This window comes from Talpa europaea, assembly GCF_964194135.1.
Source record: "Talpa europaea genome assembly, chromosome: 14".
Taxonomy (NCBI): Eukaryota; Metazoa; Chordata; class Mammalia; order Eulipotyphla; family Talpidae; genus Talpa; species Talpa europaea.
The window spans coordinates 24236531-24257566 of NC_140082.1; the positions used below are offsets into that span (position 1 = coordinate 24236531).

Below are 21036 nucleotides of genomic sequence, written 5' to 3' on the forward strand. Positions count from 1 at the left end.
CCAAGGTGACTTCTCTTTCAGTGGAGTTTTCAAGTAAAACTCAGCGGGGAATTAGAAAAGGGTTTTAAACATTGATAGTTGTAAGACATGGCTTTAAAAATAAGATTTGAGGATTTCATTTTTAAAAATTGGTTTTGTAAGTATCACTTTAATCCTTTAGATGGGTATATTACTTGTTAAGTGGGTGGCTCATTCTGTTTATTAAAGCCTGTGAGGAGTTTAAATTCATGAGCATGTTTAATAAATTCATTCGTTCACTAAACATTTATTACGTTTTTACTCGGTGTCATTCACTGTAATACGCACAGGATGTTAAAAGATGTATTAGATACAGACATAGCTCTCAAGGAACTCATTTTGGTAAAAAAGTTTTTCTTTAAATTTACCTATTTTTTTTCCCACTGAAAATTAGATCTTATTTTGTTTTTGGTGAACACTGTTCTGTTTTTCTTTGTTGACTTTATTCTCTTGTATCAGGTTATTCCAACTCCATTTAAATTTTTAGTATACATCTAAAGTAATTTTAAAATACTTAATTTATTAGGGTTTTATTCTCATTCATTCAGTGGATGTTTTAGTTATCCATTCATTGAGAAATATTTATTGATGCTTACTTTATGCTAGGTATCATTCCGAATTCTAAGCATTCAGTGAACTGGACAGTTATATACTAGTAAGGCAAAACAAATTAATTCCAGAAAATTTAAACAAAGTATTAAGAACTATGAAGGAAATAAATAGAATGATGGAATAGACTGAAAGTTAGGAGATAACTTATTTGCTGTCTTCTGGATCTTCTTTGATTTCCAACTTATTGTTGAGTTTGGTTACTTCAACTTTTAAAATAATCATCCTGACACTTTTTCTCCAAACCAGTAGGGAACAAACTTAGTGTGGTCCACGTAAAGCATGGCTCTGGTATGGTGCTCGATTTCCCAGGAGAGAATAGGTCTTGGCGTGGCTGAGAATTTTAGCCTTCATGTTGAATTTTCCCAAAGGTTGGGACATTCCTTAAGTTTATATGATATAATATTATATTAGATTATGTTATATTACAGTTGTGCCTACATAAAATTATAACAATTAATTAAAAAAGAGCAATATATTTTTGAATATAAACTCTTTTCCTCCACAGTTACTTACCCAAGATTTTTAAATATATTTTATTTTATATATATTTTACATCGTTCTTCTTCTTCTTTTTTTTTACAATGTATGCTTTCTCATCTTCACTTACGCAAGATTTAAACCTTGAACAAAAATGACCCTAAAAACTCTTGGATGTGGGAGATTTCCCAAAACGGTAGCAAAGATTAAGCTAGATGAATACAAGTGAGTGTTTCAGTATATGGTCAAGGATATTTGACATAAATGACAAAGAGTTAGAATTAGGAGTCTAAACTGAAGCAGTAATTTTAAGCATTGTTTATATTACCTTGTTATAGAGGTTTCAGAAAATTTGGCTGAGTGTGGTAGTGTCAAATATGCAAAATACTAGCAAGACACTGAAATTTAATATGTAGGAATTCAATTTACTTCTAACTGAAACTAACAATTATCTATCTTTCCTAAGGTTGCCTACAAGCAGAAACATGATGCTGCAAAAGGATTTTCAGATTATGCCCATATGAAGGAGCCACCCGAGGTCAGGCATGCCATGGAGGTCAATAAACACCAGAGCAATGTAAGGAAGCCACTGCTTACTGTTTTCTGGAAGATTGTGGTTAACCTACATCAGGGCTAATGGAGATGTTGTTGAAATTTAAAATCAAAAAGGACTTTACATTTCTCTTAATCCCTCAGTGTTCAGACAGAAGTACAGCTGAATTATTCTGTCAACAGTTATTAAAAACTTGTAGAATGCCTTTAAAATATCAGGCACTTGCAGACATTGGGAATTCTGCTCTGAGCAAGATAAATATAGATCATTTTGGCCTGTTGGATTGTTAGCATTTCCTAGAGCTTCTTTGCCCTGATGGTGAAGCTGCCAGGGTTTCCAGTCTAAAATTGCAGAAGAATGAAGAGAAAGAGTATTGGGAATCAATGACCTAGGGAAGAATCCTTCACAAATGCTATTGTTTTGTTTCATTTTTTCTTGTGGAGGAATACTTGTGAAAAGTAAATTATTTAAACCCATGGGGAATATGAATGCAATAGATGTCTAATAACTTTTAAAGGCAGCAGCCAAGAAAAAGGAAGCTAGCTGGCCAGAAATGAATTTCTGGTACATCAAAACTTGTATGTATTTTCTCAGTTTGCCTGGTGACCTAGCGGAACAATTTCCCCTGAAATTGGAGGGAAAGCTTATTTGTCTCCCCATCATGAATGTACTGTTCTCTAGGAGCAATGTGGGGACAGTCTGTCATCTTCTTTATGGGTTAGAGTTACTTAAGATAGTGTCTGCCCAACTAGGGTCAAAAAACATCCTTTCTTTGAAAAGTACCTAACACATCTTTGTGATCTTGTAAGGAGTCTGTCCTGCCACTAAGTTCTCTTACTGAATGGAGCCTTGCTGCTCTGAATCCCCAGCACCCCAACTGTGCAGTGTTTTTTTTTCTTTTGCAGGAGTCAATGGTGATCTAATATTAAATTGCAGTAGGTCAATGCTTAAATAAAAACGGAGTGAGATTTTATGTTTTAATACAAATCTATAAACATGTGCCAGTACCAAAGCTCTTCTCCTAGATGGTTTATGATGGATAAGCAATGAAGAAGCTACATGTCTTTTAATTACCAGCAAGGTCATTTTAAAGGGATGCTTTGTAAGAACTGTTTGCCTACAGAATGACTATAATAATCATAATAACTCTCACTTAGTGAGCTCTGTCATGTACCAGGAACTGTGCCAAGACTTTGATCATTTCCAATTATTGCAGAATCTCTGTACTGATTCCTGTTTTGTAGAGGAGGAAAATGGGACTAAAGAATCAAACTCCCAAGATCACCTTTTTCTTTTACGCCCTCCTGCCTCCCCCTTAAAGGTCACTGTTTGTTTGTCAGTGGCAGAAAGTAAGTTATCATCAGAATTCAGATAAATGGGTTCAGTGCACTCAGGAAAGAAATACTCAGACACACTGAACTTCCGCAGCTTCAATGCCCCAAACCCTGATTTCCTATACACACTGTGGGTTGGAAGGTAGTGGTGTTGGTTTGGGGAGGGAGCTGGCATTACATTGATTCTCAGGAGGCTCTTTCTGACTCTGTGATTCAATGAAATTCAAATATGGAAGTTCCTTATCATAGTACTGGGGTTATTATTTTAACTCTGCCTTTTCTTTTAAAAGGTCTTTGATTGAGGGATTGAGGGAATAGAGTATAAAGCCCTTTTCTCCTCCATTCAATACTGTGTACTTATGGGAAAAGGATGTATTTACTTACACTCCTCTGCCTGCTCTGCTCAACCTTTACATGCAAAGTTTGTACATATAATAGGATTTAGAAAGTGTTTAAGACTATTTACTCAGATTTAAAGAGAGAATGATATTTGTATTCTACCTAGGAAGTAGTTGATATTCCTCTAGAGTCAGGGCCCTTAGAATAATACATTTGTTGTCCCTACGATATGAAATTTAAATGTAGATCTTGAAAACTACAAGAAAAGCAAATCTCTTCATTCAGCAGGTGAGTTTACAGCATTTCCAATGAAAAATAAAAACTGTCTCATAAAACTTCAGTCCAGTGAAACTTATTTGCAGAGAATTGGCTTGTAGAATTACCCTTTCCTAATGTGGAATGTCACTTTGCACTATGCCTACCTTAATTTACTTTAAAATAAAATGTGTTGTGACATGTGAATCTGATTTTCCTAGAAACAATGCAAATCAGCCTCTTTGCTTACCTTTTCATGTTTCCATCAAAATCATGCCAGTTCTTGGGCCTCCCCTTGTGGTACAGGTGATTGAGCGCAGTGCTGTGAAGCTGTCCGCAGTCTCTGCAGCGCCGGTTCAATCCCAGCCGGCCAGCGAGGGTCCCATATGGCGGGGCAGACCTCTTGTGTCTCGCCCACTGCTCCTCACATTGCCACATGTTGTGTGGATGACTTAGGGCCTGTTACTTCAGGTCTCCAAACCCCCATTTTCTCATCTGTAAAATTGGATAATGATACCCGCCTCACAGAACTCCCACGTGTTAAATGAGGTGATAGATGTAAAGGGCTCTGTAGAAGAATCACGCCAAAAATCCTCACCCTATTTGATCCTCCTCCTGTTTAAAATGGTGATTTCAGAGTTAAGTGTGATTTTTCAAGTTCATTTGAAAGAATGAAGAGTTTATTTATTTTATTTTATTTTATTTTTTAAAAAGATTTATTTATTTATTTATACAAGCACTGGGTATGGTCAGAAGCGCAGGAGGGTGAGAGAGTTCACCAGAGCCAGAGTGGGGAGCAGAACAGGCAGACTGATGAAGTACACTGCTGAGGGGAGCAGTGGGCATGGCAGAGGAGGTCTGCGCGCCATGTGGGACCCTTGCTGGCAGCCAGGGATTGAACCGGTGCTGCAGAGGCTGCGGGCAGCTTCGCAGGCCAGCAGTCTACCGCTGCGCCACTGTGGAGGCCCCCAGAAGGAAGAGCTTAGATTTACGAAAGGGTCAAATAATATAAAATTTACATTAAACATTTAGGTCAGAAGGGCATATCCTGAAACCATACAACTACCTAACTTCTTGTTGATACTACAATCAAAAACTGATTAGAAACAGTCTAAGTCCTTTTGTATCTTAAGGGATATACCCCTGCCAAATTTCTCTAATGTACTTAGAGAAACTGGAGATATTCTATCCTGTTACTTTTCCCTAAAGATGGGGTTAGAATAAAAACCCTAGTAACATTATTAGTTCTCATCAGTCTTATCAGAGACATGAAATTCAATCGCTCTAAAGTAAGTCAAACAAATTTTAAACTGTCATTTTATTTTTCTAAGTAATACGGTCTGTATAGACTTGTGGTGAAATTGGAGTGGTAAACTTTTCCAAAATGCCATATTGGTAATCAATTCAATGTGTATTAGAAAGACATATTCGGCAGGGAAACAAGAAACTTAATGTTCTTTTCAAGAATGATATATATACTTTCTAACATTAATAAAGACTTACATATATAATTTCTATTCCATCAGAAAGTGAAAAAGTCTAAAGATAAATCAGTAAAATGATACTAGAGAAACATTTGTGACTCTATGTGGTTCTCCAATATGACTTACAATAACAGTGTCTTAGTATTTAATATTAAAATGGATATATTAGTATTCTGTTCTTCTCTGAGAATAGTTAGCTATAGCTGTTCTGCCTTCTTCACAATATCATGGTGGTAATAAAAGGTAATTAAGAAAAAGAAAACTTCTATCAACTCTAAAAAACTTCATAAACTGACAATAATGATAAACTTTCTAGGTACAGAGTTTTACTACATATTTTACTACATCTTTTGGAAGATTGAAAACTTTTCTGTTTTTTGATATGGGTACACAGATCCTGCATTTACTTATATTTCAAATGCCTGTAGCCTCATAAAATTAACTTATAATTAAATATTCTAGTAGTTTTTTACATGTATTGTGCCCAAACAAAAATAAGTCTCAGTAAAATGGAATTGCCAGGCCATAGGCCTATTTGATGATACCTGGAGGGCTCCTCTACCGTGAGAATCTGTGATGACTGCCCAAGGAATTCTTGAGAATGACTGAAGTGGTGTTTCAAAATTATAACCAAATATAGGTTGTAGTATTCACTTCTGATCCATAAGCTTAAAAAGATAGGCACTCTGGTTTCTTCTCCCCAAGAATCCTTTTAATCTTCACCTGGGTAGCCAAGGGAAGGAATAGTACTGGGCCAATTGGGTCTGATTTCTGTCTTCCTCTGTCCTTACTCCCAAGGGGTTTCCATCCTGGTAGCCATCCCTCGGTTCTCAACCTTGGCATCTCCCAGTGCTTGAATTTCACTGTAAGGACAGTCCTAGTAGAGGTTTTGCTTTCCTCTAATTATACTCATCTATTGTGTTTTAAACCACTATTGTCTGAATATGAAGAGCTTGCTGCAGAGTCACTGGCAATCCATTGCCTACCTATCTGGCTGTAGCTAGAGAATAAAGAATCTAGGCCTTTCACTTCCATTTTCAAAGTCTGAGTTCTTATTAACAAAGCCTCGCCCATGAAGATACAAGGACAGGGATTCTGGATACTGCTTCCAGACTTGGGAGTGAGTGTGTATAGATGGAGGTCAAATGAGTCAGAATTCTAGCACAGAGGGCCTCCCCCGTGGCGCAGCGGTTGAGCACTGGGTTGCAAAACTGCGCGCGGCCTCTGCGGCGCCGGTTCGATCCCCGGCTGCTCCCCGGCCACCAGAGGAGGGTCCCACATGGCGTGCAGACCTCTCCTGCCCACCGCTGCTCCCCTCAGCAGTGTACTTCGGTCCTTCTGCCTGCTCTGCTCCCCGCTCTGGCTCTGGTGAATTCTCTCACCCTCCCGCGCTTCTGACTGTACCCAGTGCATGTATAAACAAAACAAACAAACAAACCAGCAAACAAATAAATAAAGCATGCCTCTATAAAAAAAAAAAAAAGAATTCTAGCACAGAAGGAAAGGGGATGTAGAGTTAATGATCAAAGTGTGCAAAGAGTTTAGAATAGTGTCTGGCCCATGGGATGCTATATGTACATAGAAAGTCCTACAAAAGATAGGGGCCAATGAAACAGAAGTAGAAAAATTATAAGGAGAGAGTAAGTTAAGATTGAAAGACAATATAATGGGATGAAAATACAAGCTGGGGGGTAAAGGAAAGTCTTTGAAGAAATTCAAAGGCAGATTTTGATGGAATTAAAATCTTTAATTGAAGGCGATAAAGGACAGACTTAACACTGCAGAAAAAAATTAAGTGGGAGCTGATTTAGTGAGGAGTTTCTCACTAGAGTGGGAGAAAGCCACCTTAAGTGAACCCTAGTAAAAAGGTGACCGTTTATAGTTTACATAACTGGAGAATTTGAGTTACCTTCAGGTGTAACTGGATCCAGCTTCACAGTGTCACCTAGAATCTTCCTCACTTTCCATCACCTGGCTTCTATATGACTTCACGTGCAGAGAAACTCTGCCAGGTGGTCTCAAGATAACAGCTGTATTTCCAAAATTAAATCATCCTACAGCAGCTGATCCCAGAGGCTATGACTAAAAATCCTTGTGCTCATAGATTTGAGAAATACATGAATGAATCAATGAATGTTATGTACCTGGTACTACATAATAAATGGTCTAAAATGGAGAATACTATTGTTATTACGATTGTTATAATTATTATCTTCCTGTCTTCCATCTCCTTTCTCTTTTTCCTCTTCTCTCCTCTTCTCCCTACTTCTTCTTCTTCTTCATTCTCTGTTATGCTCTGAGGATACAGTAGAGAACAAAACAGTAAATAAAATGGGGTAAAATCAATCAGTGATTCTCAAGCTTGTGCCTTTCCTGGTTGATGGTTTCCAAGAACCTGTTTCTTCTCTTTTCTTATTCAAAACTTTATCCTCTAGAACACCTTAATATCAAGAGAAGCCTGAAGAATGCAAGCCAATTCACTATCCAAAGACATTTAGAGATTGAATTTATTAAAACTTGAAATATATATTTTTATATATAATTATATAAAATATTAATGTTCTTTGACCTTCTGCTGACCAACCTCTCTTCTGCGGCATAACATTTGAATTCTTCCTTCATTCAGACAGACTTCAGAATGGAGCTGATAGCTATTGTAGACACTGGAGACACAGATGAGATTCCCTCAAACCTACGTAATGGATTAGATAGCCAAAGAAGACCAGTTTATTTAGGCAGCCCTTTTGTTATCCAACCTATGTTCAGCTCTCCTTACAGGAGTTTGCTGCTGTAAATATCCCTCAGTGTAAGCCCCTCCTGATCCTGTGGAATATCCTTCAGCCAAGATATTCTGAAAGATCTGACCAGGCTCCTTTGCTTTTCTCCTGTGTGGCTCTGTGGTATCCGCTTGTTTGAATTTGCAGCTCATGTCAATCTTAATATTTGTTTTGAGTCACATATGCTGGCCTCTAATTTGCAATTTACATGGATGATGGGGCCCTATTCAGAGTCCTGCTCTGCCGCCTTTGTGCTGTTCACCTCTCTTCACGCAGTCATTAGGCTGAACAGCATATAATTAGGTAACCCATGGAAAGCTCAGATTTCTGAAAGGTTGCAGCTCTTTTCAAAAAGTAAGGGTTTCCATTTTTACCCTTATTCTTTTCTAAACAAAAAGACATTTACCCCCTATGGTTTTCATATGAATGTAGTAACCTAGAAACAGTTAGTCTTGTAGGTGGGTAATAATTTTAGTTTGTTTTCACCTGAGAGTCAGTTTTTGTTTACACAGCTTGTGTTTAACTCAGTGTAGACTGAGGGTGATTGGCCATCGCTTGTGGATGAATGTGTGGCTGTTTGAAACCAGTGAAATTAATTTATTTTCAATCCCTAAAGATATAAAATTCACCCAACAAAATAATTCAGTTTTCCGTTTATTTTTGTGTTTTTTCTTAACTACCTGTATTCACAAAGCCTACCTGAAATTACTTGTCAAGGTAGAGCCTATGAAAATAGGAATACTGAATAAAACAGATGTTCTTGCTGAAATTATGCTAATTGTATTTAAACTGTGTTCACTTGTCAGACAGGTTCATGATTAAAACATAGTTTAAGAAAATAGTCTCAGTTGGTAAGGCAAATGCTAGTGCTTAAAAGAATAAATAGAAATGTATGTTAATGTTTCATTGACATAAAATAATATGGTTAGGCAACCTATTGAAGTATTAATGTGTTATCATTTCTTACTCTTGATATTTTTTTTTAAAGAAGAAAGTACAAGTATTTTTTAACTTTGCAAGGTTGGAAGGACAGTAGCAAGATATATTGATACTATCTAGTATAGTCATACCAGTCAATTGGGGAATTCATTAAAAGGTAGACTCTTGGATCCCATTGACTAAAATTTTGTTACTGAGGGTGGGGGATGGATCCCAAGAATCTAAATTTTTAATAAATATCCAAGATGATGCTATTGCGTAAGGTTTTTAGGAATAATTGTTTTGTACAAAATGTAATTAATAGTGCACTTTGTATAGGTGTCCAGTTGTACATTTCTGTGTCCTATGTTTCTCTGCCTTGTAAATATTTTAACTGACTGTTTTATTGCATCCTTTGTATTATAACTCTAATAGAATATAATGTAATGGGTAAGTGGACCATTCTCTGATGATATTGCCAAAAGAACTACATCTGGCAAATAGTTAAGTATCCCTTCAGTTCATGATTGATCTTGAGAAACAGAAAAGTGACAGACTAGTGAGATATTGTTCATCAGACATTATACCAGTTTACTTCTGTTCTCTTCTCCTATTTGCAAGTTTAATTCATCTAAATGAACAAGGTTATCTGAAACATATTTCAAAATAAATATATGTGTGTATACGTATATACACATATATACATACACACAGCATGTATATGTGTATATATACACATATGTATATGTGTGTGTAGACACACACCATATATATATACACATATGTGTATACACACACACTACGCTATGGTATGATTGTATCTATTGTACATTGAGAGGATGAATATTCCTTAATATAATTGCTTTTATTTTTGGAGGGCTGAGTTATTAGAATGATATTTCCTAGATAATGAAACTATCAATGCTCATGACTTAGGCCTCCTAGACATTGGCGTTTTAAGAGTCATCAGAAAAAAGGGAGAGAAAGTTTGGTTGAAAGGATGAAAGCTAGAGCTGCAGAGCTTCCCACCCTTATCCTAGAAAGTGATTTTCCATTTTTGTATGTATCTGGCGGGGGGTGGGGGGGTGGAGTGGTGGTCTGTGTAATGAGCAAGTAAAAGACAGTGATGAACATCTTCTGTTCTGTATGTGAATTTGCACACACACTTACATACAATGATGTGCTTATTAGGGTGGTAGATAAAATATTCAACCAAATAAATGCTGTACATAAAAAAATTGAAAAAAAAAAAGCAACTTATGGTCAGCAGGGGCTCTAAGATGGTATGGCAAAGGTAAATAGTGTTATGGATATCAAGATAGTAGCTAAAAGAAATCGCTAATTTTTTCAATAAAACTGTCTCTTTCTTCAGATTTCTTACAGAAGAGATGTGCAGGACACCCATGTGTATAATGCAGAGCTTGACAGACCAGACATCAAGATGGCAACACAGATCTCCAAGATAATAAGCAATGTAATCTCTCTTTTTTGAGCAGACATAATTTCTTATTTTGCAGGAGACAAAGCATGGGTTGGTACTTTGCTGGTTAATGAGTAAAAGTAATCAATCTGAACTAACGACATCTTGTTTTTTTCTTATTTGCATTATACATTTGACTACATAAATTACTTGGGTCTATGCAGACATTGCTCAAGCTTGACCTGACAATGGTCAGTGTTACCGTTCTTTTAGAGAAATCAATGCTGCTGTCTATAATGTCATATTCAAATATCTCAGCCTAAAAGTGAAGGTTGTCAGTCAATTGGTCCATATTATAGCTTATCTTCCTCAACAAAACCAGAAAAACTATATGTATGTCAAATGCAAAGTCTCAATTATCCAAAAGTTTCCCCTATATATTTTTTTACTACTTAGCCATAAACACAGTGATGATGATGACTGGATATATAGACTCAAAATTTGTAATGACTTTACTGCAAAAACAGTTGAGTTTATTTAAATATACCCACTATAAAATCAATTCCTGCTTTAACATTCAGCATTTATTATTTGGTGAGCTATAGGAATATTTTTTATGGAATCTGAGTTTATTATATTTTATTTTGGCTAATGTCAATGTAAATGTCATTATATTAGATAGTAGAAATATATAACATTCTGTTACATATTTATTTTAGGCAGAATACAAGAAAGGACAAGGTGTCATGAATAAAGAGCCTGCTGTAATTGGAAGACCAGATTTTGAACATGCTGTGGAAGCTTCAAAACTTTCTAGTCAAGTAAGACTCTTGTGAATATTACAGAATGATTTTATTCAAAGATTTTGTTTCTTAGCAGCACAGAAAATATTTCATTTTCAGATAGTATCATTAGTTGTAAGACTATTCAAAGATGTTTCTGAAACCATTTCAGATAGGACTGCAATAATTATAAATTCCAGTGAAAGAAAAAATAAGTCCAATTTTAAGCTTGAAACTGTTTTCTCTCCCAGCTCAAATCCTAACCTCTTTCAATGAATTTAGTCATGTTCAAGTTTTCCAAAATTTCTAGAATCTAGAAATAGTCATACCAAATAATTACATTTCTGTTGATTTACATACATGTATACATATTTTTTATGAGTAATAAAAATGTTAATTTTCTCAATTTCATTTAATAAAAATGGTGATGAAGATGAAGACAATTGAAATCTTATTGAAGAATATACATCAAAGATCTGAAAACGTATTAAAGACATGCCATATTTTTGACTGAAAGTCTCAACAGTTCTCCCAAAATTAATAAATAAATGTCATGCAATTTCAATTAGAATTCAATACAGTTGCCCCCCCCATATGAATAGATGATCTCCACATTTAAATGGAAAGGAAATGCCTGAGAATAGCCTTTAAAAATATGAAAATGAAGACCAGCGAAGGCAAACTTAAGTCATAAGTTCCCATAACATAATACAAAACCACTGGAATTAAATCAATATGGGATTGGTATAGAAAAAGATAAAATAATCAGTAGGATAGACTGGGGAATCCTGAAATAGATTCCAATCTGTATAAGAATTTAATTTATGATAAAAGTATTGGTTCAGGTCAGTGGGAAAAAGTTGTATTAGTTAAAAATGGTGCTGACATAACTGGTCATCCATCAGGGTAAAAATAAAATTGGACCTGAATCTTAAACCATATACAAAATGAATTCCAGATGGATTAAAGATGTGAATGTAAACAATAGAATAATTTCAAAATCTTGAAAGAAAATCCAGGAGACTATATATACTACATAGGGATAACAGAATTGTTCTTAAATAAGACTGGACATCCAGAAGCTGTAAAAGAATGCTTAGAAAAACTAGAATATATGAAAATTTAAAACTCTTACAATGCAAAAAGAAAACATTTGTAAAGTCAACAATGATAACAAACAATAATATTTATACATTTATAGTGTTTTTAACTTTGAAAATATACATTCATTTATTTGAAAAATGCTTAATTGAATTATGTTACAAAATGGAGAGGTATGAATAAGAAAAACTATAAAATCTAAGACCACAAAATAATATCTGAACAAATGAAAAGACCAATTATGCTCTTGGGGCAGGTTTCTCAATATTCAATGTCATGAAAATGTTAATTCTTCTAAAATTAAAATTAAAATTCCATGCAATTCCAATTATAATCTAACAGGTTCAAACATTTTTTGGAAAAAATTAAATATTTGAATATGTTATAAGTTAGACTTACTATGGAGAAGGAAGCGTCTGAGAATAGCTTTTAAAAATATAAAAAGAAGAGCAGTGGTCTTCATTATTTGGAAAATATTTGGAAAAATGTTTGTAATACCTATGACGATGACATACTAATATCTAATATATACAGAATTTCTTTACTATTAAAAAAATGAAAAACCCAGTAAAAAAAAGTTAGCAGAGAATGCAAATTGATAGTCACAGAAGAGTATATATAAATAGTCAATAAACATTTTCAAAAATACTCAGACTTATTAGTAGTTAGGGAAATACCAGTAAAGTAAAAGCAAAATGTTATTTATACACAGCTCATTCTCTGACAATGGAGAAAGACATTAATGAGGGGTGTGCAGATAGAAAGGTTTTGTGTAAAAGGTAGGTTTGAGCTAAGCTAGATTTAAAGGAAGGGAAAGCTGTGCATCAGGCACCAGGAAAAGACCCCAAAGAAAGGATGGGAATAATACGTGACAGAGGAGACAGGACGAGAGGGGGCTGAGGCAAGGAGGTGCAGGTATAAACTCCAGGGGGTTTGGGAGGAGTTTAGCTGCTGTGTAATAATAACTGGGTCAGGGTGTATTCGTTTGGACTATGGCTGTACTTACAGAGTGGAGTAGCAACAATATGTCCTATAGAAGAAAAGGTAAAAAAAGAAAAAGTGACTTTGGATTCTATGAAGGGGCCCTCTGGACTCCTTGTCCCCATTTTAACTGTAGTCTCTCCAGTAGCCTTGACTGTCAGGTAAGAGATGAGAATTTTGAGCAGAGAAGCATTATGTGTAAAGAAAATGCTGTCAAAGGAAGGTTAAAGTGGCTGCCCAGGGCAGGGATGCCTCGCTTCCCAAGAGGTGAAAGTCCTAGGGAGCAGCCTGCATGGAACCCCTCAGGGTCATGAGAACCCAAAAAGAGAAGGGGTGGTGGAGAATGTGCTCTGCATTAATTGCTTTACAGTTTTTGAGATACTTTCAGTTGTAAACCCACTTTGTGACTGAGGAGGCTGCTATGTGACAAGCGATTAGGGTCTAGTCTGGGTGAGGCACTCAGGGACTGGTTTTGGATTTGACTCCAGGTGCTTCTTCTTCCAAATAATGCTGGACAACAGGCAGCACATATTTAGGACACACACAGTGACTCTTCTGGAATTGCTCTAGGTTTCCAGCATAGCTACCTGACTTCTTAGGATTTTAGCCTGTTCTCAGGGCAAAATTTCCCATCAATTGTTGTGGGAGAAGCAGTAGTTCTAGAAAAGGACATTTCAGTTGAGAGGTTGAGAAAATGGGGTCTGGAGCAGCACTGCCTGAGTTAAATTCTTGGTTTTGCCACTTGTTATTCAAGTGACCTTGGACTAATTGAATTTCTCTTCCTCATCTGTAAAATGGGGATGGCTGCGATACTTGCTTGCTAGGGCTATAATGAAGGGTAGTGGGATTACTGTGAGTGAAACACTGAATATGGTTCTTGGCCCCTAGAACAGTACATAGTTCCTTAGGAGTAATTTTGCTGTAGCTATTCAGGATAGTTTTCCACTCTACATTTTCACATGAATTCAAACACAGAATGAGGCAGGAATAGCATCACTGGCCTTTAGTTTCCACTCTTAAATGTATTCCTTCACAAACTTGGTTGAGAGTCCTCAGGAGAAAGGTTTAGTATTTGAACTTTTGTTTTCACATTTAAAATTCAGTCTCCAAAAATTTTATCATTTGATCCCTATGTGGGTTTTTAGGCAGATTTTAAAAATCTTGATTCATTTAGCAACTGAATGATCAGATGCTTAAGCAGACTATAATTTGCAAGATACATTATTATATTATCTTTGTTTTTTGGTAACAATTCCGCCTATCTCATGGTATATAAACTCATCTGAAAATGGGAAAGCTGGGCAGATGAGTATATAGGACATTTGGAATGAATCTGGTATGTTCCATATGTATATCAAGTGTATTAACTAGAAACAAAGACAGAAAGTACAGTTTCGTATCTTCATTGATAACTTGAAAATCACATATTCTCTTGCTGTTTAGCTAATGACAGATTGTGAATTCAGGAGGTCTCCAAGACAAATACATAGACGGGAAATGATTTCGGAATGCAATAATCAGGGAAGCTGGGGGCAGGATGCAGGAAGGAAAGAGCTAGATAGCGCCAGAAGGACTGTGAGGGAGATGGTGATGACAGGGCTGTGTGCATGGCCTGCAGTGATAAGGTACACCTGATGAAAAGATGAGGCCAAGGAAGCGAGTGGGCAGGACGCTCCTGTTTTACCTGTAAATTGAGCTCTGTGGGATTCAACCCAGAAAAGGTAATGGAAACACACACACCACATCCAGCAGCTTTGTTCACATAAAGTTTCCCTTTTTAAAACTTCGGAGGCACATAAAATTATGGCCAAGTAAAGAAAAGCAATAACAATGAAAAAGTAAATCTCATCTTCCAAAAGAAAGAGATTGATGTACTTTTAAGTATCTCAAATATAAATGCAGTAATAGTTTTGTTTTTAATGCAGTCATTGTTGAAGTGATCAGCTTAAAAACTCTAAGAGTGGTTAATATATTCATATATTATATGAATATATATTCATATATGTCATCTTAATTTATTACTTGGACTTTTTCTAGTTGAATTGGGATTTGTTGCTTAGTTTTATAATTTTAAGGAAAACTTTTGGCGTTATAATAAGTATTTGTTCTAAAATGATATTTGTTGTATTGAGAAGAGTACGTTTTAAACCTGAGAATTACATTTTAGATTGCTGTACAAATTTAATAATAAATATTGTCCTCAGTTGTAAGGTGTATTAATTGATTTGAAGCATCTCAAGCTCTTCCTTGCTGGCAAGGACTCTTCCCCAACAACATCCTTACACCACCCATGGCCATAAATGTCAAGTCTTTGACTTGCCTGTTAAAATTGTATGACTCTCCTCCCCTTTATTTTTTGTTATTTTTCTTTATGGTTCTTAGCACAATTTCTAATAGTCACATGCATATTCATGCGTGTACTTTAAATAGCTGCTTCCCTTACTGCATGGCCGGCTCTGTGGAGACAGGCCTTTGTTGTGTTTATTGCACCAATAGAGAAAGACAAAAATTCGCTTTTCAATAGCTAGACATAGGCCAATGAAACATTTTTCCCTGTATCGTTAACATTTTGTGCAAACTCCCCTAATATGTTATGTTGTTATGAAAACTAAAAACTAAGGGCAAAGATATTCTTTTATGAAAAATTCAGGCTTAAACATTGATTTTATGGTGAGTTCTACATAAAAATTTGCTTTTAGAGTCTTCCTTGACAGTTTTTAGTTTAATTTCATCCAATACTGGGTTATTTAGATATGTGACATTGTGTTATCATTTTCACTGATAATTAAGGTAAGCTTATCAAATTTTCTGTTTCTTTCTTAACATTCATTTCTATGACTATGATGAAAAGCTTTCATTTAGGGTATGTTCTTTTCTGCCTTTTCTGTTTCTTTGTGAATCTGAGTCAAAGATGATGTCATTGTAGAGCCCAGTACTCCTCAGAGTACAAGCTTCAAACTTCTAGTTTAAAATTGTGGCTTCCGACCATTAGAATACTGCTCTGTGAGAATCCAGCTATGAGGAACTAGTGTAAGTGATATCATTGTAGTTTAACCATTCCTGTCTTTTCTCCAAGTTTGTACCTCTGGAAGTCCTGCTAATTCTGTTAACAGTCTTTATACAATGTTTAGGAGCTTAATCCTATATACCTATCCTATATTAAAAAAAGTTAGTAGACATTTGTACTATAGGATGTGATATTCATAATGTCAATAAAATCATTTCCAGGCACAGTTAGTCATTTGTTTCCAAAATAATTGATTTAAGTATAAGGGGTAACATTGTGTCTCAAAGGCACAGCAAAGTCACTCAAAACCTACTCTTCCTTTTCTCATATGGCCTTAAAATTAGAAGGGAGATACTTTGTTCCATGATTGGGTCAGTTGCCAGTTAAAATCAAAAGAAAACATTGCCTTGATCACTTAGGATAGGTGAGATGTCAGGAAGAGGTAGACACTCAGATGTATGAACTGTGGCTTAAAACTAGGATAGACTGTTGAATGTGAATGTGTAGTCAGTGAGTCAATGGTGAAAACTAGGACCCATTGAAACCATGTGGCTGTTTTCTTTGTTTACCTATCTGCAAACTTTACAGAAAAGGTAAAGTTTTTTTTTTTTTTACACAATGCAGTTATTTTACTTTAATTAAGTCATGAGGAAAATTCTTGCATTTTTGTGGCGTAGGCACCTTTTGAATCAAATCACACAGAATACTGAAAGTTAGAATATATATTTCACAATACTTTGCTTATTGCATTCATTATAAGGATGTGGATGAGAGATATACTTAAAATAATTAATTTCACTACAGAAATAGAATGGAAAGGTTAAGCAGCATTTTAAAACTCAAATTGTAAGGTGTATAGGCAATGCATAGCAGTGGTAGAAATCTTTAAAAATCAAGTTATCAAGAGCTATTACAAAATTGTTGCAAAATTTGAAGACTCTTGGAAGTTACCTGTTCCTGCCTTTGAATGAAAGACCACTTCTCAGTATTTTCCATCCATTTATTCATCCAATCAGAAAGTTACTGAACTAGATATTACAGTTTAAACAGAACCTCTCCTCAACTAAGCTTACTGTTTATAAAGGGACGAGCCACAGCTCCGGTGTGCAAGGTCTGACAAGATGAATTTGGGGTGCTTCAAAAATAGATCAGCAGTAAATATTCTAGTCTGGGAGATCATAAGAGGCTTTCAGAAAGAAGTTACACTTGGGCTAATACCTGTAGGATGTGTATAAAATTTCAGGTGAATAATGGGAGCAGGTGGGGGGTAGTAGTTTGAGCAGGAAAGCAGATTATGGTTCTCTTGGTAGACAGCTCAATGGATAGAAAATTTCAATTGTAATCTGCAGAAATCTTGTTGGCTACAACTTCTACCCATTAATACTAACTGTACCTTTCTGAGTAGAACAAATGCTGTTTTTCTATTTTTTCATATATTTGGAGAGAGTTACCACCTGACTTCTAAATCTCTTCAGTACAGTTTTTGACACAGAGTATATATTAAATAAATATTTTCTGAATGAATAAATAAAAGTCCCTTAGGAACCATAAAGTGCAATACAAATGCAATATTTTATATTTTGTATTTGCTGTTTTTCATTTCCTTTTACCATTTTCCCTACCTAATAGGATATAGCTCAAATCAATTTAACAGAGACCTTAGGGTGTGTATGTGTGTGTGTGGGGAACTTGGGAATTCAAGAACTACTATACTTTCAACTCATGCCTCAGGATTTGATTCATTCTCTGAGAATAAAACAAGTGTTGTCATTTTCATTATTAATTTATATACTTCTTTAATAGCCATATAGTAAATGGCAAATTCTTTCAAAGCACTATGCCAGGCACTGGGGATACAAAAATATATAAAAATCTCTTCTGTGCTCACTGTCTATTTAAACAAATAGTTTAAATATATGCTCTCCTAATTGGAGCACATCTCCTAATTGGGATGTACTTTGAAATAATTTTCAAGTGTGACTGAGACTCAGTCAGGTTGGCTTTGGGAAAGTAGTACTAATCCCGGGTTCCATGGACTGGGGTCTCAGTCATGTCAGCTATCCCAGCCTCACAGGTTGGAAGTCAGTACGGCTTCCAAGTTGAATGAGTAGAGGAAGAAAAGAAGAACCATTACGATATGGATTAACTTTTGTTTATCACAAATAAACACTCACTTGGAAAGAGCAAATGCCAGGTTTAGTAGCACATGAGCAGCTGTCAAGTTAATTGCAAGTCATCCCCCTCCTGTGTTCCTGTGCTCCAGGTGCGGCTGCGCTGGTTGCAGCAGGGCTTACAGACTGCTGGACAAGCTCCATGCTCAAGATCATAACACTATCTGTGCCCCTCTGGTGCTGGAGGTGGGAGAACATGAGTAACTGAAAGAAAACTTGACACAAGCCCACATTATATAGAAGGATCAGTAGATGAGATTGTACAGCTATGAGCTGAGAGTGTGCAGGGCATTGTACCCCTCGGGCAGAATGTCTTATGTGGAACGTGTGGAGGCGTCTGGCGCCCTTCAGATGGAAGTCTGTATATGTCACTTAAAGCACTGAAAACCGATGGAGAGACGAGCACAGATGAAAATACTGTGAAAAGTGCTCTAGCAGAGGGCTATAGAGGGCACAAGGGAAGCGGACCTATATGCTTAGGGCAGGACCAGGTAGGGAAAATCTTTGGTTCGGTGCCAGCTACTGTGGAAAGTAGTGAGGGGGATTTATTTATTCCACTGGTGATATTGCTCCTGATTTCAAGATATAAAATAATTTTTAAAAATTTGAATGTTTCTTGTTTTAGAGAAGCCTCACCAATGAATTAGAACAAATGAGGTTTTGCTTGTAATTTATAAGTCAATATCAGAAAGTTCTTCCAAGTGTTATAGTCCCACCAGGATTTTTACTAGCTCTCAACTATAGGTACTAGACTTGTGTCCCCCAGGGAGAACAATTACTGAGGACACAAAACAATTTGAGCCATCCCCAGATTGTTTTTTAGCAGACAGAGTCTGAAGATGCATGGAATTATGAATAAAGGGACATTCTGAGACTGTTGTAAGAAAGTAAAATAGTGTAAGAATTGCAACATGATAAAAATATTATCAAATAGCAAAGCTTTTAATACTTTTGAGGTCTGTGCAGCCTTTCTTGGATGTAGGACTCAAAGGCGGTGTGAAATGGAAGGAGCTAGTTGTTTGTTTGGTTTTTTGATAAAGAGCTTGTATCTATACTCGTTAACATACATTCATGTTTCTCTCTTCATGGAGAAAAATATAGTTCAATAGGAAGTAAGCCGATAATCCTTGCTTTGGATTCCCTAAGACTAAAATAAAGAAAAAAATAATGTCAGAATGAATATTGAAGATGATTTTGCTCCTGGAAGCAACTGTGGAGTTAAAGCAAAGGAAAAAAAAATGACTTTAAATAGGCCCAGGACATTTTAGAAAATGTAATTCCTAATAATGATTGTTTTGAACAAATGGAAAATGATGAGAAAACTCATGGTACAAGCTATGTCCTGTATTCAAAATAATTTCTTAGGAAAACTCATATTCCAATTCTGGGGCTCAACTTCCATTTCCTAAATTCAATAAGCGTTAAGGGATTTGTGGTCTTAATTTCTAATTCTATAGGAATGCAGAAACGCAAACTGACATTTAGAAATCCTGAGCTTTTAGTGCATAATTCTTGTTAATAGGGTTTGAGTTCATGCCTAATTGCATTTATGATCAATGTTCAAGTGGAGCTTGTTTTTTTAAACTTTTATGCCTAATTAAGTTTTATACAGGAGAAAATATAACAAATTTAAACTACTGTTTAAGGTAGCATTTATATGATCTAATGAAAATCAAATGTATTATTTTAGAAGCTTAAAGATTAATGTGCTATTTAGTATATCCTGTTTTTCTTCTATGGCAGATTAAATACAAAGAAAAATTTGGTAATGAAATGAAGGATAAGAAACATCATTACAATCCCCTTGAAAGTGCTTCTTTTAGGCAAAGTCAGCTTGCTACCGTACTGGCGAGTGATGTAAGTTACTTTGTGTCTTGTGACTTGTAATTCATAGAAAATTATTTTCATTATCTTTTGATTCTTGTTTTCTCAGAATTGGCTATGTTGTAATTACTGACTATTAATCAAGATCATGTAATTTCCAAGTAATTTTATTTGGAAACACTGAGGCATATTTTCCCGGGGCTTTTTTTTTTTTGAGAAAAATGTATTATTGTAATTTGCTATTAATTGTTACTGATTACTAATTTGTTAATAAGTAGGAATAGTATTGCCAATAAAACTATTATGTCTCATCAAGATCAAAAAGAGATTATAGCTTTGCAGACGAGTAGTATGTTGTACTGTCAATTAGTGGCTATGCCAATGGTTAACGCATGTCATTATGCCCACAATATTAGGCTTTTGTAAATTATTGCCTGCGATTTGGTGGCTTATCATAAAGAAAATTTCAGAAATTATACTTGTGATGCTTAACATTTCTTTTAAAATTTAAATTTAAAAAAATTGTCCCTCTGTCAATGCTGCAAAATATTTCATAGGAGTTGTTTTCATTTCGTGTTTTAAAAGATGATCAAGTTTCAGTTTACAAGGAAAGTTTCCTTAAATTAGAGTATAAAACAGAAGCAGGAAAAGACCAATTACTCTACCACAGTAGAAAGATGTATAGAATACCTTTCCAAGTATTGAAATGAACTATTGTTGACTGTTGCTTTGCTAGATCATTTAAACCCTTTCACGCCTGTCATATCCTTGGGACTTAGTCCATCTTACTTTCTTTAATGTTTAGAAGACATTGTTAAACTTGTGCTCAATAACTTTGCTCCACCAAAACCAAAAATGAATGAAATGAATGTTTTTGTCTTTCAAGATCGTTGGGAATAGCAGAATAATTTCTTTTCATATTTGATTATTGTTGTCCATAAAATCCTAAAGAACACAGAGTTACGATGTATTTAAAGGAAACT

At 35.5% G+C, this 21036-nt stretch overlaps 1 protein-coding gene across 3 annotated transcripts in view; it reads left to right on the forward strand.

Moving 5' to 3' along the window:
* NEBL (nebulette) overlaps window positions 1-21036 on the forward strand; it is a gene marked incomplete at both ends in the record, with an annotated part of 303643 nt that overhangs the window by 228067 nt on the left and 54540 nt on the right. Inside the window, 4 exons of one of the 3 annotated variants that reach the window (XM_084254156.1) lie at window positions 1574-1684; window positions 10140-10241; window positions 10907-11008; window positions 19973-20086. The exons of the other annotated variants lie outside the window; for them this stretch is intronic. Coding sequence (XP_084110282.1) covers window positions 1574-1684; window positions 10140-10241; window positions 10907-11008; window positions 19973-20086 — 429 coding nt within the window. The remainder of the gene's footprint in view (window positions 1-1573; window positions 1685-10139; window positions 10242-10906; window positions 11009-19972; window positions 20087-21036) is intronic. 3 annotated transcript variants of the gene reach the window in all.